Source organism: Thermoascus crustaceus (genome assembly GCF_041956765.1).
Source record: "Thermoascus crustaceus strain CBS 181.67 unplaced genomic scaffold VTN00scaffold_6, whole genome shotgun sequence".
Taxonomy (NCBI): domain Eukaryota; kingdom Fungi; phylum Ascomycota; class Eurotiomycetes; order Eurotiales; family Thermoascaceae; genus Thermoascus; species Thermoascus crustaceus.
Window position 1 is genome coordinate 1024252 of NW_027192532.1, and position 17176 is coordinate 1041427.

Consider the following 17176-nt stretch of genomic DNA (forward strand, 5'->3'; position numbering starts at 1 on the left):
ATCCAAAGGCCACAAGTCGCGTTTCTTGGTTGGCAATTAGCTGGCAATGTAAAGATGTATTGGAAGCCCATTCATTCATTCTACCTAGTTAGGTATCCGTTTCCCTTCCTCATTTATTTGTCAATGTAAACTACTCGCTTGCTTGTTTGCCTGACCCAAATGCATTAGGTATAAAATACAGAGTATAGTATTGTCAGAAATGAAGATGAACGCTGCAGCCCTGTCGGAATAATGGATGGCCCTTTTTTTTCCTGTACGGTTTTCGCAGCTTGAGTTTGAGATCAAGTGGGCAACTGGGTTCTTTTTTTTCTTTTTGTGAACTCTGTAATGACTGCAACGTGATGTGTAATGGTGAACCTGTTCTTTTTGAATAGTTTCTATTTCTTTTTATCTACTACTCTATTTCTATCTTCTTTCATTTCTATTTGGTATAAGTAGACTAGCTAATAGCTAGCCATGTTCTTTTCTTTTCTGGCTTGCAATCTATCCATCTATTATTTATTAGATTAAAAATCCGAAAAAGTACGCTTGACGCTTGGGTTGTCTTGTGGAATAAACTCTCGATATCAACTGCGCAAGAAACGCCAAAAAATAAAATGCCCGGGAATTTCCGAAAAGCGCGGCTGAATCACTGCAAAATGGGGAGAATAAAACGGGAAAAAGTAAAATAAAATAAATGGAAGAAGGTAATTAGTTGTTCGTACCCCGTCAGAGCCATATTTCCGTACGTGTTTCCTCACTCATTAACTCTTGAACTCTTGACGTCGTCTTAAGTGTGAAGATCATGAGGTGAAATGTAGAATATTAAAAGTGAAGAGCCCTTTGACGGGCCCGGTTCGGTTTCTGTGCTGCTGATAACACAGACTCGATCGATCGATCAAGCCTTCTCAACATCACCGGCATCACTCTTCTCCCTGCTCACCATCCGTGAGACAGCGCGCTTAACACCATCAACCAACTTTCCCGCCGTGCCAAAGACGAAGCCAAACCCGAAGGTCCAGCCGCGGACGCGGACGGTGTAGATGAAGAAGTAGACGAGCATCCAGTTGATGATGACAAAGGCCAGGAAGATGCCGAAGCAGCGCCACTTGTCGCCGTCGTGGACGTTGAGGGTGTGCATGTACTCCCTGCCGTCGCGGTAGGGGCAGTAGCTGCAGCCGGACGTGGCGTTGGGATCGACCAGGTAGCCCGCGCGGGCGATGTTGGTGACGAAGTGGCCCGCGTACTGGCCACAGGTCTGGCCCGGAGGGGGGTTGAAGTGCGTCGCCTCGACAGGGGCGCAGACGACCTTGGTCTGGGGGAGGATGCTGGACAGCACGCCACGCAGCCACCAGGTCATCGGGTTGACGTAGTACATCCAGTACTTCCAGAACACGGGGTACGCGCTGTAGGGACGGACGATACCGTTGAAGAGGTTGACCATGACGAAGAAGAAGGGGAGGACGTTGGAGATCACGGTGAACGACGGCGCGAAGGCGCAGATCCACTGGCCCCAGCTTGCCTGGAAGAGGAAGAAGAGCATCGTCATGAGGAACACGTAGCCGGCAGAACTGGAATCGGTTGGAAGACCGACGGGGTAGTACCACAGGAGCCAGTAGATCACGGCGCTGACGATAGCTGCAGGGATCTCGCAGACCACATTTGCCGTACAGAAGGCGACCCATCCGTAGATACGACTGGGGTATTCACGCGCCTCCCACAGAGCGCGGTTCTGGTAGAACTTGGGCACGATACTGTTCATAACGATGGGAGGGATCAGGATGATCAGGAAAGCAGAGAACATCCGGTTCTGCATGCTGGAGATCGAGTTGCCGAGCATCCAGAAAGTCTGCAAACATCAGTCAGCAAATAAAGTGAGACTACACAGGTATGATACATCTGATACTTACAAATCCGTTAAAGATTCCGATAATCACACTGACGAAGAGTTTTCCGTAATAGTATGAGGGATCTCTCCAGTACTGCAGGAAAAGTCTCTTCGTGAGCAAAGCGGTCTGCGTCGTGACAGGGGCGGCGTATTCGTATTGCTTGCCCACCTCGGGAGGCGGCAGCTTGCTACGCTCTTCTCTAATGCGCTGGATCTCCTCCAAGAGCTGGCGATTCTGCTCAGAGTTTCTCCATTCCTCGTTCCAGTCCACGGTTTTACCATCTCTCTTCCCGCCCTTGGCAGCCGTCTCCAGGATAAATTCGGCAACATTTTTCGACGGAGGACAGACAAAGCCACGGTCAGCGAAGTACTTGATCACCACAGAGCCACCCTCGCCGACAGGACCGAAGTAGAACGTATTTCCGCCAGGATTAAGCGCCAGGATCATGTCAAATTGTTGGATAAGCATCGAAGAAGGCTGGTGGATCGTGCAGACGATAGCTTGGCCGGCTTGAGCCAGTTTCTTCAAGAACCTCACGATCGAGAATGCAGCTTGGCTGTCAAGTCCACTGGTAGGCTCATCGAGGAAGAGAAGAAGGTTTGGTCTTGCTGCCAGTTCAACGGCAATCGTTACCCGCTTCTTCTGTTCCACGCCAAGCGAATTGATGATTGCGTCTTGGATGTCACCGAGCTCGAGGAGGTCAATGATCCTGTTGACATAGTCGATCTTTTCTTGTCGCGGAATGTCTCTCTCTTGTCTCAAGAGAGCAGAGAACTCCAGCGCCTCGCGTATCGTAGCTGTCCCGTCGTGAAGATCCATTTGCTCACAGAAACCTGTTCCTCGCTGAAAGTCTGGTCCAAGAGGGCGCCCGTCCACGAGCATGTCTCCGGATACCACACCAACTTTCTGACGCTGGGCCAGCGTGTTGAGCAGCGTAGTCTTGCCTGCACCCGAGGCACCCATCAGAGCAATCATCAGACCCGGTTTAGCATATCCGTTGACGCCATTAAGGATCTTCTTCGTCCCATTTCCGTACGGCACCGTATACTCGAGGTTGGTCCATGTAAATATCCGATCGCTAGTGCTGAGGCTCTTCAAAGCTCCGTTGGCGTCAGGAGACGGAGAATCGCCGCTGGATAGGCTAGTGCCACTATCTCCCAGCTTTTCTTCGTCGTTTATTTTCTGACGTTCCTTGGCAAGCTTCTCCGCGCGTCGAGACCGCTTGAAAACCAATGCTCCGCCTCCGCCTCCCACGAAGGAAAGCGTCTCGGTAGCGATGACAGTGACGAGAATATACAGCACGGTCCAAGCGATAACCACACCGAAATTGCGCCACAGGTGGTGCCTCGTACTGGTAATTGTAAGCACGGGGATCATTGCCCATCCAGAACTGCTGCTTATTACTTACAATTGGAATGTGTCCCGAAGATATGCGTCTCCTCGAACGACGGTGCTTCCCAGTTGCGAGCCCGGCAGAGCACAACCCTGGTAGGCTGGGTCCACACCGGGACCCTGAGGCACAAGCTGTGATGGGGAACACGGCATGACGCGATCAGAGAACTCATTTGTGATGACTGCCTCATACGAATACGAGATCGGGTTGACGTAGTACAGCCAGCCAAACCAAATGGAATCATGGAGCATCGACGGTTTCGGGATCACCTGCAGATCATCAGATGGAAGTTCTGTAGAATATAGGATGAGATACTTACATATCCGACAAAGATGACCAGTATATTCAGCGCTTTTTAAAAAAGGGAAAAGGAAATGTCAGCGACTAGATCCAGTGCGTCATAGACCAAGCAAGCAAAAGCGCGAACTCACCAATTCCACTGAATCGAACTGCATCATCAATAGTCGGAGAAAGAGAAGCAAACATCCGATACAGCGACGTGATACAGAACGTGGTCGTGTAGACGAATAGGGCGTATATCCAGTATTTTGACACGTCGACGTCCAATCCCGTCATAAAGTAGACGATGATAGTGAAGACGGCGACCATAGCAAAAATAACGGGAAAGTCGACAACGACACGAGCGATAGACACCGCAGAGGGCCTATAGAAAGCATAATCTTTGTGCCTTCTAATTATGGTCCTCCCAGACACCGCAGGCATCAGTTCCGTCAATTGCAACCAGCCAAGGAAGAGGATCGAGAAGAACAGTGTACCGCCTCGCGAGAAAGCTCCACTGGTGTCGAGCGACTGTCCATAGAACAAGGAACTAACAATGAGCGCGTTGGAGATGATGATAAAGAATTTGGTATACAGAGAGGTCTTATCTCCCCAGAAGAGCCAGAGCTCTCTCTTCGTGCACGCTGCGACTTGTCGAACAAACGAGACCGTGTAACTGGACTTCTTCGAAACCGTCTTGCTCTTGGCTGGATGAGAGTTAGCAGATCCGCGCAGAATGCGCCACCAGACATATAGACGAATCCGAGTTACTCACATTGAACAACAGTTTGCTGAAAGCGGCGAGTATCAGCTCTGTCCGTATCCTGGAGTCGCTTCTCATAGTCGTGGATGTCATCCCAAAGGCGTTTATATGCGTCACTCTCCTTGAAGACTTTCTCGAGATCCGCCGCAGTCTTGGGGGTAGAGGCCTCGCGTCCTGGTCGGAACTGACGCGCATTAGGGTCGCACAACGAGGTAAGGAAGTCGGCAGTCGTCCTGTAGTTGTCAAGTCAGAAGAAGCTATATACTCGCATCACAAGTTGGGAAACCTACGATTGCTCAGGGCAGTAAAAACCAAGGTCAACGAAGTATTGTTTGGCTTCGTTCGCAGGTCCTAGATAGAGCATACGTCCGGCATCGATAACCAAAACCTTGTCCATGAGCTCATATATGCTCTCTCCGGCCTGGTACAGAGTCACAAACGTTGTCCGCTTACTGACATCGGTCATAATGCGGAGAGACTTGGCGTAGTCAAGTGCCGTGCTAGCATCCAGACCTCTCGTCGAGTTATCCCAGCACACAACGCTTGACTTGGTAGCCAACGTTTCAGCGATACTGACACGCTTCCTCTCACCGCCAGACACCCCCCGGACGTACTCGTTGCCGACAAGTGTATTTTTGGTGTGGCTGATCCCAAACATCTTCATCAACGCCTCAACGACAATAGGTATGCTAGCGCGATCACGCTTAGTGGTTTTATTCATCAGTGAGAACTTCAAGGTCTGCCAGACTGTGAGGGAGGGGAAATGCTGGTCGTCTTCAGGGTTGTAATTGACTTCTCCACGGAAGTACTTGTGTTGATCCTCAGCTGGAATTCCGCCATAGCTGACTTCTCCCAAGACCTCGGTAAACGCAGAACGATCATTCGCAATGGCTTTGAGGAACGTCGTGCATCCTGCTCCTGGTCTTCCAAGAACCAGCATCATCTCCCCATCTCTGACAGCTCCACTGAAATCATGAATCAAGTCCCGCGTTGGCGGCCTCTTCCCAAAATGAAGCGACGGGAAGAAACGACGCAAAATCTTGTAGAGATCCGGTCCAAAAGTCCCAATGACTGCATCGGGGAGAGTCCTCACGAAGGATGCAGAAGACTCCACGCCCCGGACAGTCAAATTCTTGAAGACAACGCCGACCTTCTTAGCTGGATCTCCGACTGTCGTTCTGCGTTCGAGGTGGCCACTCATCAAGAAGTCGCCGAGGTCGAAATCGCCATTATACTCGGTTGATTCGGACGAGTCCCCGTCTACTTCCTTCTCGAAACCGTCTGTCGAACGAAACCGCCCGGCGCTCCTTGTGGCTGACTGTGACCTGTGACGACTGAGCCGCGTCAATTCCCTCCTCATCTCCTCGAAATCCTCCATCGCACCACGGCAGGAAACAGGTTCCCCCTGGTTCTGTTCTCCCCAGCGGCCATCCAGACTGGCTTGCGAGGGACTTCCAATCGTCGAACCGGCAGCCGACTCGGGACCTGGAGCATCGGGCTCTCGCTCACCCGGTGGCTTGCGATGCAGTGCCTCGGGTACACCCGGTATCGCAGCCATGTTGTTGACTTGACTTGGTGACGAGCGGACAGCCTGCGCTGCGGTCGAGAGGTGCGGCGGGGGGTCTGGCTGATATTAGTAGCAAACAGCAAAAGCACGGTCGTTCTAGGTTCCAGGTCCTGCGGAGACGGTCTGCGGGCTGGCGCGCTGGAGCCAGGCTCGAGAGGATCCACAGAATCCGATTAGAAGCGAAAAGAAGGCGATGAAACGGGCGAGATCGTTGGGCCCGTTGAACAGGAGGCTCAATTCGGAAATCTGATTGGAAACATGTGCAGCAGCCTAACTGCAAAACGCCATTGTCCGGCGTTTTGATTAGAAATAGACCAGGAAAGGATCGGTGAGCATGAGAGGACCAGGCAGATAAGAAGACTACGAGAAAAAGCAACCATTGACTATGATTGCATCCTGGGGCTTTAGAAAACAGCGATAACTATTTTTTTCCACGGCAACGTCCGAAAAAAAAAATTCCAGGTGGATTTGTCAGATTCTAAAGCAGTCAATCCTGGATAGCATCTCTCAGACGTCAAGACCCGAGAAAGCACCAGGAAACAGTGGGGCCAGCGGGCAAGAAACGCTGACCAAGTGGACCTCGAGCTGCGGTCAGCCGAATAGTTCTTGGTTATCCGGACGACAACGACGAATTGGCGGGTTGGTGAAGCTTCAGACGAGCAGGATCCACGGCGCTGCTGGAGATCTTGATGGAGCGAGCCAGGGCCCGGAGATACCCCTCGGAGTTAAGGCGTTGAAGACTCCGCTCCGCCTCCACATCCTTAAAATTTCTTAAATTTGTTAGGTATGTTGCTCGGAGTTTGAGCGGCTCTAAAGACCGTCTACCCACTGTGGTGAGTGAGAATCTTTTCTGGATCTCTTCTCCCCTGTGTCAGGCCTCGGGGAATGTCCGTCGATGACAGACCCGATGTCACGATGAGTCAAGATGAATCAACTTGGGATGGGTCCGCCAGCGAATCGTCGCGTTCGGCATTACCAATCGCCGAATTTCTGTGCCCACGTTGTCTCCGCACCTTCCCCGTCTGCGTGCCAGATTCGGCGTGTTTTTCCATCCGAACCCTGACGTACGTCCCGAACAGGAAACTCGATCTGCTCAGGTTGAAGCTCGGGCTCGACGATGATCAATCCTTGTTATCTTGCTGCCTCGCAAGCGTCTGGAACGTTCGACCAGATGCTTCCCTCTAATTTGCTGTCTACACCGCTCCTTGCAGCAGCACGAGTCTACACTTTTTCTGGGAATATTCCGATTGGTGCCAGTCCCATGCTGATGCAAAGCAAGGCATTCTGAGCTGTTCCGTACTATAATCAACAGCTCTTGTTGATATCCATCCGTATCTGGCTGTGCGAGTTTCTTTCTTGGTTTGCAACAGAATGTTTTCGACTCTGTTTCCTTCGTTTTCTCCCAAAGCTCACTGTCTTCACTCATATCAGGCCGTTTAAAAACACGTTGAGACCTATCACCTCAAAACTAGCAGTCCGCATGACTCGTCAATCATACAAAGAGAGCTCAGACCTTGCGTTATCGTTTCGTTTTCCTCTCATCGATGCCTTTTACGGACTACTCTTCCCCGTGTTTCTGGATTCCCGTCGACTGCTGCCCTGCTTTCTTAGTCATCTTACATATCATCCCTGATGCCATCTTCTACAAATGGGAACACAGGCTCCCTATCAAGAACGTGAGATTGCGAAACGCATGCACACTGGATCTATTGTCAAATATGTTCTGTCACAGCAGGCTTGCAGTATCACGAACTAAGTTCCCAATATTGCGTTACAGCCAGCTCAGCTCCTTACAAATCCACTCGATGGCAGAGGATTGCCATCTCTTCCTGCATTTGTAATCTATCCTACTTCCACTATCCTCTCCTCCAATCACTCTTCCCCCGTCTATAACCGTTATTCTTTTCCTGTACCTGGCCCATTCCCGTCTCACGTGGAAGACATCCACGGATCCTTTTTCCGTTTTCCACCTTTTTTTCATGTGATTCACCTTCAATGGCCGTCCTATGCTGTAGTGACGTGCCCAATGCCACTGGCAGATGGCTCGTTCTTTGCAGTGCTTGCCAACTGGGCTGCAGGGACAACGCACAGGTGTGATCACACGTTTCGATCAGCCCGATCTGGTGGTCTTCCGCATTCGAGATTCTTACAGGTAATCATGTTGGCCCGACTCGGTGAATGAGCAATATTACAAGCGCAACGATTAAAAACGCTGCGGTTCTGTTACGTTTAGTAGTATTTCTGCCTCTGCGCGGACTGGCAAGATTCCTCGGGAAAACATTACACCTCGCCCTGTTTATTTACTGATTGGATTGACAGCAATTACAGAGAAAAGATCTTCCAGAGAGTAGAGTTAATGCCTAGGTAGCAGATTAAGACAAAACCATCTTCAAGAGAAATATCCAACAGGAATGTTACTTGAACGACGAGTTCATCTGATTCCCTCGATTTCAACCTGATAGACCCCATACTGTATACAACTGCGCAATATCATCAGCAAATTGTCTACCTGCATGTGATATCATATCCAAAGCAGCAACGAACACCAAAGGAGCAGAGCAGCATTCAAATAACATTACTATCATCCGGTCTGTCTGTTTGTTAATCGCTTCTGTCGTAGGAAAGAGAAAACCACCTGCATACAAAGCCCCTTCCCCCCCAACTGACCGCTGGTGTCATTACACATGTACTGTACATACACACATGCATATGCATGCGTCTTTATCCCGAATTGAATTGCCCGTGGTACCCAGTAGTACGACCCGCTCAGTATGCAGTATGATCGATCATATTGCGCTCGGTCTATTGACTCCCGCATAGCCCTTGAGATCGAGAGATAAGAATCGCAATTTTTCTTTTTTTTTTCTTTTCTTTTCTTTTTTTCCTTCCTTCTGGGGTCAGTGGCACTATAAATGTATATAAGATATACGGTACAAAAAATACATATTTATAGACCACGCAAGTGTCCGATTGATTATACTCCTTTCCCATTCCCATCTGCTGGCGCTTACGGATAAGCATCTACCTATAGTTTAGCGACTAGCTAAACAGCACACGTACATACGCTCATACCCGTACTTATAGGATGTACAGAGTAGGACGACTCAAGGTAGACCTGGACCCGCGAAGAAGTTGCATCTTTGGGACCGTGTAGTAGTAGGTAGTCGGTTGCATCACAGCCAGCCAGCCCCACGGCGAACGTTGCGTCTTGAGACAGACATTGCATAGCTAATAGGGGGCAACGACATGCATCATCTTCCATGCCATAGAAGACGGGCTGTAGATAAGAGACCACCTCGACAATAGACATACACAGAGATCAAAGTATCTAGAAGCATTCATAGATAGAGAGTTGGATCACACTGTGAAAAGTACCGGGTTCTGGGAGGAGCTGGGTCCATGAAGGACCCTAATCAAATAAGCAATAAACACACTGGTCGACATAAATATCAGCATCCGCTGCTACACTTTCAACTGGCAACCAGCCAGCCACCTAGCTAGCTAACCTCCCAAGTAATAATACCCTCTCAGTACCTTAGGTAGGTAGTAGATAAGTTAGGGAGGTAGCACTCACGATCCCTCACAGATGTTTCCATACAAAACATAGTGAAAGATCAGAGCAAGATAGGATAAGCGTAACCTGTTTCTATATCTGTAATAACATAACCGAACAGGAATGACTTCGTTTACCGGGCACAAACCAATCATTACCCAAACTGAGCGAAGACTGAAAAATCACAGGACAGTTAACTATGCTATAGAATTAGGTACTATCTACTTGGCAATTTAAAGTTATGGGGAAAGGAGAATATTTTAAGAATAAACTCTCACCCTCTTTCTTTCCCCACGCGTCCCTCTCTCCGACGACGATGATGGCGACCTAAATTAGGTACCGTGCCTAGATACCTAGGGTAAATTTTAAATATAGCTAGCTCATCGCTGTTGATCTGGACCAGGTTAAGTTAGGCTACATACAAGCTCGCGGCTGAAAAACTCTGAAAGGGCCCAGGATAGAATAGAATGGAATAGAGTTGAGTCTCTGTTTAAGTTTGCTCAAGATTGACCATCTACCTTAGTAGGTAACTTTCTCTACTTAGATATGCTTGGTGCCTACTCAAGTGCGCTCTCCATATTGTATCTGGCTCCCAGCATCCAGCATACGTATATGATATATATTGAAAGAGGGTCATTACTTTCTAAAATATCGAGAAATACTTCCCAACAGTAGAAATCGGTACGGCACAACTATAAACTGTCCGCACATGTCAGTTGATCAAGCTGACTTCAGCGCCTGTAGATACACACGTATATTGGCGCCGGAAGTCTGGACGTAGATAGAGAAGAACGTACAGTACTAATGTGGTATGTGTTTTACTTAGATTAAAATTTTAAAGTCTCCCGCAGGAAGCAGGACCCCGTCGCGGCAGCAGCACCCAAGAAGATAGCTAGCCGCTACTTTCAACTCAAGACAGGGCATGTTGCTATAGGGACCTATCTAAAGCGGATACAAGCTCAAGAGTCAGAGGCTTGCAGGGGCTGCCAGGCCCCTAAGGAGTCTATCCGTCACCTACTGTTTGAATGCAGGCAGTGGCGGAGACAGCGGGGAACCCTCTACCAAGCCCTGGATAGGGTGGGTGTGGCAATACCTACTGCAGCAGAGGATCACCCAGAAGGCCAATTACTAGGGGACCCCAAAGCCACAAGAGCTCTGCTACAGTTCCTAGCAGACACTACAGTAGGCTGCCCCCCAGGGGATCTGGCCCAGGCAGCAGAAAGGGCCCGGAAGGATGATGAATTGGAATTAGAAGCCCTAGAGGAAGCGGAAAAAATTGGAGATGGGTAATAGATAGGGGCAGCCTGGGAACAGACTGGGTGACGCCCATACTGGCTTGAAAACAAGGAGAGCCTATAGAGCTCAAAAGCCCTATGTAGATAGGCAGGCTAGGGCGAGGAAAAGGTCAAGAATGATTATAGATGGGGGTCTAGCCCCAGAGACTAGATAGGGGCAATAATTCTCATTCTGAACTGGTGGTTCAGAATGAGAATTGCAGCCCAGGAATCAGGGTCTATCATAGCCGGAAGGCTCTATATGGACGTTAAACTTGATTAATAATAATAATAATAAAGTCTCCCGCAACCTAGAAATCTAAGTACCCACCTACCATATCCACCTAGATGTTGCTCATAATAGAAATAGTCAGGTAGCAGTCGTGCTGGATGGATACCCTTAAGGCGCAAGAATGTGTAGAGGCATCGACGAAGCACATCGACTTAAAGTATATGGATATATCCACCACCTACATACCTACCTAGGTACCTATCCAATCCGAGGCCAGCTGACTCTGACTCGATACCTAGCTTGTCTTGCCGATCCCCTCCACTTATATTAACGAGCACCACTCGCTACGTAGGTACTTGACCTACTACCTTCCCACGCACCTCTACTTGCCGTAACGTTATTTACGTTGGAACTAAGAGCAGACAGTTCTCTCTCTTTGTAGTACGTAGTACACACCAGCTGACATACTACTATGTCCTGTACATTCTCCATACTGTACTGTACATAGGTAGATCACTGCAAAGGGAAATCGATCGGAAACAATATCCGAAAGACCAACACCACAACCATCACCGCCACCATCTTTAACCACCTATAGAGCTTGCCTAGCCATACCTACCTAACGTCCCCTACCTACATACCTTGCTTAGGTATCTGGCTAGCTATGGGATGGACCTATCATTCAGCTATTCTGCTGTACCTACCTACCTACCTACCTACCTACCTACCTACCTACGCCTGCAGGTAAGTGTCTGTGTGCCTGCCTAAACGAGTGAGTCACGCAGATGTTCGTCCGTCTATCACCATCCATTCCATTCCACCCCTACTCGACTTGACAAGTACTCCATACTCTGTGTGTACTAATGTACATACGTACTGTACTACGTAATCCGACCAACCTACCTACCTAACCTACCAACATCAGCCAGCCAGCCCCGGCCCCGGCCCCGCGCGTTTACGAATCACCAGCCACTGATTACCATTACATTAGGTACACTGCCTAGGTAGGTAAGCAGTAGGCTGGGTAGGTAGGCTACGGTGCGGTGCGGTGCACCACCGTGCATCAGATGTATGTATGTATGTATGTATGTATGTACTCTACTGTATTCATGCATGATCCGAGAAATCAAAAAGACAATGATGAATGTGATCTGCGAATCAAGCAATAGGGATCATATCTTGTGTTCGTCGCGCTAAATATTCAAATACATTCAATGCGCGTGTGCTATCTGAAGTTAGGTTCTCAGTACCTAATGTAAATGTACTGTACTGTACTGTACTGTACTGTACACATAGCAGTGTTGGACTTCTACTGTAACCTTTCTTTGCTGCAGAAAGAGCGGGCATTTATTTATCTATTTCCTTGTCACAGGTACCAAGGTCAAAACCATCGCCACTCAACAGTAATACTGATGGTCTGGCATCATTTTTCGTAAAATGTCTCATGGGTGTGATAATGCGATGTCTGTCTCGTGGCCGGTGTCCCGAACTCCCCGCGATGATCCTCCATCCCGGATATAAGTTCCGTGATCCCAGCCAGCCACCTCCAAACGCAGTAGCCTGTAGGTGCCTAAGTAACCGACCCGGTCCGGGTCGGCGCCGGCTCCTTTCCATGTCTTTCCGATCTATCATCTATGACTCCAACGTAACGTGCTAATAATAATCAACGATAAGGCAGCTGGCCTCGAAGAGAGCTGAGACATGCATGCGAACGACGGAGGTTTTTCTCCTCATGGTCATTTATTTGCTGGTTTTTGCGGGACGGTCCTGTCTTGGCTGCGCTCCACCTACCGCTTTCCCTTTGTTGAGAGATACAACCATCCTGTGCACAAGATAGCAAGATGTGATACATATATATTATAGATAGACAAGATCTCCAACAGGAGGAAGGACACGCTGCTAGATCCACACGAGAGGAGGCCTCGGATGATGTAATCGTCAAACGTTGTGTTAATCATTAGGTAAGGAGGATGTGGACGATCGCAACTTCAGATCGTCACGTCCTCGTAGGAGATATTATTAAAGATACGGGGTGCAGAATGCGCTTGCTGCGCGGGCTCTGAAACTTGCAGAGGCATGGCCTCATGGAGCAGGAGCATGGATCATACAGTAGTCCGCAGTAGTGCGGGGTTCGCGCACTCCTGGAGCTCTCTCGTGCTTTTTCTTCAAAGCCAGGCGCCTAAAAATTTTCCGGACAAACCGCACCATCACGTTCCTGGAGAAGTGAGCGCATCCTGGCCCTGGCCCTGCAGCCCAGGGGAGTGGACAGTCGGTCCTATCATTTTGCTTTGATGGTCGTGTCAGCCAGAGGGTCTTGGAGACTCGATGAAAGATCGACGCTCAATAGCCAAGGGCCGAATCCTTCGAGAAAGAACCCTTACTACAGCGTATTCGAGCCTGGACCCCAACTTGGCAAGCAGCCAGGAGCTCCACAGTTTAATTGTGATGGTCAGGGAATAATGATGATAGCCTGACTCTGTTATCTTTGCTGTGAAAGCTCTACGGAGTACTATCCTGCACTATTGCGATCATTGCAGCAACTGTGGCGACACGAATGGTGCTATTCCTTTCTCGACGAGCCAGAAGCGATTGGCAAGCACGTTCGGGATGGCGACCCGAGAGCTTTTGCTCACCTGGGAGATTGAGCACGCACGGGCGTCCGGTAGGATGCTCCATTGATAACTGAGTACGGAGGACGGTACAAAGGACAAAGGAAACTCGTGTCATCGCCGCGCAAGCCCCACTGGCGAATCTGAAGACATCACGACAAAGACCCAGGATCTGGTGGCGCGTCATTGGGCAAGTGACCGAACAATGACACGCCATCTCGCCATCCAAGGCCGCCTTTTACGACCTGGAAATGCACAGCTCTGACGTTCTGCGAGCACGGAGACCAGTCAGATCGAATAGGCAGCTAATGGGACCATTTTTTCCCACTTCCAGAAGTCGACCAACTTGCCGACAACCAAACGCTCATTGTCTCTCTTGCCACGGTCAACTGAAGCATTATATGGAGTATAAGTGGCTCGGTTCTCGAACCCCTGGTTAGGACAGCTGCAGGGGAGGAGAACAACCTGCGCCTTTTTACCGTCTTCGGATCACATTCACCGCGCGCGGGCCGAAGCTACTGAGGAGCAGATGCTGGCATCGCAATTAAAGCACAGACGATTCGCTGTAAATGATCTGCTGAGTGAGCAGTGTACTCTGTATCCAGAAGTCTCTCCGCATCTATGCCTTCTTTGATCTTGGGCCTGAGTATCGACGGTGTGGTGGTCACTTGGTAACACAGACATGGGTCCTTCCTCCGTGAGTACTCCGTAGGTAGATCGAACTATTGCCCTGGTGGGTACATTGAGTCCCAGCGCTCTAAAGCCTGGGAGCGCCGGGCGAACGTTAGCGACTTAGCCAGGTCCTCTGGAGCTATCGGGGCGGAGAACTTGCAGGACTGTCTGAAGGCGCAGCAGCGCGATTGTTCTGAGAACAAAGAGCATGCTGCTGAACCGCGTACCATGAAGGATGGCGTCCGTCGTCGCTCCGTAACCGGCCGGCTAAGCAGAGCGGAGAAGCGCGGTGTGGTACGGAGTACGGGAGGACATGGACGGAGGACGAACCAAGGGAGGTCGGAGGTCTCCAGCCCGACTGCTTCCTCGACTCCGCGCGGTTTATGCGCGCCATGAGGACGAAAAGAGATCAGCAACCAGAGCCAATAACAGCAACTCCATGGCGTGGAATCGGGCGCGGCGGCGGTGGCCACCGTCTCTGGCCACCTCGTACTCCAAGCAGACGAGTGGCACCTCCAAAGGGGCCGGAAACAGGCCCAGTTCGGCCTGGCAATTGCAACAGCATCATGGCTATGCAAGACTACGGCCCAGCTTGTCGCCTTTGTGACTCTGATGCATTGTCTGCTGATAATTGAGATTCTACGGAGCTCCGTGGATCCCAGAGACGCCACAGTCGTGTTGGGACGGGGAACCGCCACCATGTTCTCAGTCACTTATCAAGAAACGGCATCTTCACAACCCGGTGTCTCGCATCTGGCAGAGTGCGCTTACCCAGCTCTGTGGTACCTGAAGGACGATTGGCCAGGCAGCGCAACCCCGGTCATGCGGCCAGAGTTCGACTCAAGCCACACCACCACCAGCCCAGAACAGAAAACGGTGATGGGCCGATCTTGAAAGAGGGATTACGAGCTGTTCTTCCGTCATTGACCGACTCTTCTTATCCGCCAGAGCTGTCCTGGCATGTTGCTCCGTACTCCGTACACGACTCGCTGTATGGGTCTAGGGCTGGCCAGACGCCATTCTGCAAAAGAAATTGCTTTCGTGATAGCGTAATCCATCGAGTCTCGCCATCCCACGTTACGGTTATCTTTGGCGTCAGGGCGCTGGAACAAGCTACTGCTATGTTCAGATTAGGAGCAGCAGCTCGTGGTGGATACTCGACCACGCCGGCGTCGCGATCCTGCATTTACGGAGTAAATGATCATACCACCACGCGGCTTGGGCAGGACCCTCCGTAGGTCGCACTGTAGAATTCCCCTTGTTGCTTCGAGAACGACGAGATTCCTCTATCCTATTCTGTCGAACCGTCCGGCACTTCGCTCGCCCGTCGGCGATCAGGCCCTGTCGCCCTCCTGCTTTTTCCGCATCCGTGCCTTGGATCCCTGCCCCCGTCCCTCACGGTCCAAAACAAGTGCTGCATGCGGCAGACACCGAGGTGTTACGTCGTCAGAGATCACAGGCCAGAGGTTTCCCTCTGTACAGGGGAGGGCATCATGTATCTCCTCGGGCGACAGGGAGGATAGCCTGACTCCTCATGAGTAATCGCTAGATTCCCATTACCAACGGCCGTAGACCAACACGAGGCCTCCCAAGGGGTAATTTCTCCTAGGGGTGAGGCACACGAGCTTTAAAAGCAATGCCTGTTGGCTCCAGAGTTTGCGCTTGATACCGTGCCTCTCCCAAGCTGCAGATAGCCTTTGTTTCTTCCTTCAATTGAGTTTCGACAAGCACACGCCAACCACTCTTCACCCACTTTGTCGGGGCTCTGCCAGTCGGCAGCTAATACCTCACTAGCTGTCGCGTTTGCGATCAGGGGGCCAGTGTGGCAGTCGATGGTGGTGTGTCTGACGGTGTAAGTGCATTGGCATAATTTCTCCTATGTCTCCTGATCGTGTTTCGAACCCCCCTGCCACCTCGCCCTGCTGTTGAGGGGGGAGACTTAACCGCGCGGCGCTCTTGTTGTGCTCCCTGGAACCGGCCATCTACGCTGGATCTACTGAGGATCTCCCGTGAAGGTTTCAGCAAATTTAATCTTAGCTCAAGGAACCGGGGCCCCTGAAGACCTGGAGAAGTTACCGAAAACTCTCCTACAAAGCCAAACTTAACCTTAGATTGTATATGATATTTTTGTCCGCCAGCTCTCTTCTAGACGGCCAGACGGGTCTAGTTTCCCAGCGCTTTGAAGGGAGGAGAGGCCCGTGACCCCGAGCAGCCTGTTTCCTGGAGTTCTTGGATCGGCGCTTCGCTGTGGAGTAAGGCCACCTTTGAGCAGCGGAAACGCGCGGGATCCTCGATCAGAGAGAGGCATCGCAGTCGAGAGACATCTGGCAGGTCCCTGGTTCGTGCTGGGCGGTGGCAGTAAACCCCGACTTCTGATCGCCGAGAGCATTGGCAAGTGTCACCAGGCGCCAGCTTCATGGATGCCGGCGCAGCCGCCTGATCATCATCAGGCCATTGCTCTCTCTCAGCAAAGAGCTGGAGTGGACCGTGGATCGTGGACCGCGATGGTGCGCCAGTGGCCGTGTTCAGGCGCCGCAGCCAGTCTCGACCGCGTTTGCCAATCCGCAGTTCAGGCTTACGGTCAGCCCGCATCCCTAGCCGTGCCGGTCGGATCTTCAGATCCTTCCCTTGGCGGATCGACTGCTGTTGCATCCTCCTGTGATGCTGTCCATGTTCCACTTTTCCCCGTGCAGGCCATGAGGGGAAGAGCACGACACGGGCGAACGGGCGCGAGGTCGAGGGGGTTCGAGCAGCGCGCAGCATGGGCCAAGCGCACATCATGCTGCCTTCACTTTGCCAGGGCAGACCCATGGTTGGGCTGCTGGCAGAGGCCATCTCCACCAGGCCTGACCCCTCAGTTGCTCACGGGCCAAGGACCCTCTCTCTGGCTGACCACAGGGCCACAGCCCACCCGCTCCACATCCATCGCCCGCCCCTCCTCTCTCTCTCTCTCTCTCTCTCTCTCT

At 51.0% G+C, this 17176-nt stretch overlaps 3 protein-coding genes across 3 annotated transcripts; 1 reads left to right on the top strand and 2 right to left on the bottom strand.

Moving 5' to 3' along the window:
* Positions 1-877: 877 nt before the first annotated feature.
* Positions 878-5861, bottom strand: VTN00DRAFT_8692 (uncharacterized protein; the record flags this gene model as incomplete). The annotated part of the gene is made up of 7 exons (XM_069435569.1): positions 878-1828; positions 1890-3219; positions 3277-3530; positions 3581-3612; positions 3693-4247; positions 4316-4536; positions 4594-5861. 7 exons carry the CDS (start codon positions 5859-5861, stop codon positions 878-880), a joined length of 4611 nt encoding a protein of 1536 aa, XP_069285502.1.
* An 8359-nt stretch (positions 5862-14220) lies between these two features.
* Positions 14221-15104, top strand: VTN00DRAFT_8693 (uncharacterized protein; the record flags this gene model as incomplete). Its single annotated transcript, XM_069435570.1, has 3 exons — positions 14221-14235; positions 14292-14504; positions 14643-15104. The coding sequence occupies 3 exons, from the start codon at positions 14221-14223 to the stop codon at positions 15102-15104; spliced, it is 690 nt and encodes a 229-aa protein (XP_069285503.1).
* Positions 15105-16373: 1269 nt separating this feature from the next.
* Positions 16374-17021, bottom strand: VTN00DRAFT_8694 (uncharacterized protein; the record flags this gene model as incomplete). The annotated part of the gene is made up of 1 exon (XM_069435571.1): positions 16374-17021. The coding sequence occupies one exon, from the start codon at positions 17019-17021 to the stop codon at positions 16374-16376; it is 648 nt and encodes a 215-aa protein (XP_069285504.1).
* Positions 17022-17176: the final 155 nt, after the last annotated feature.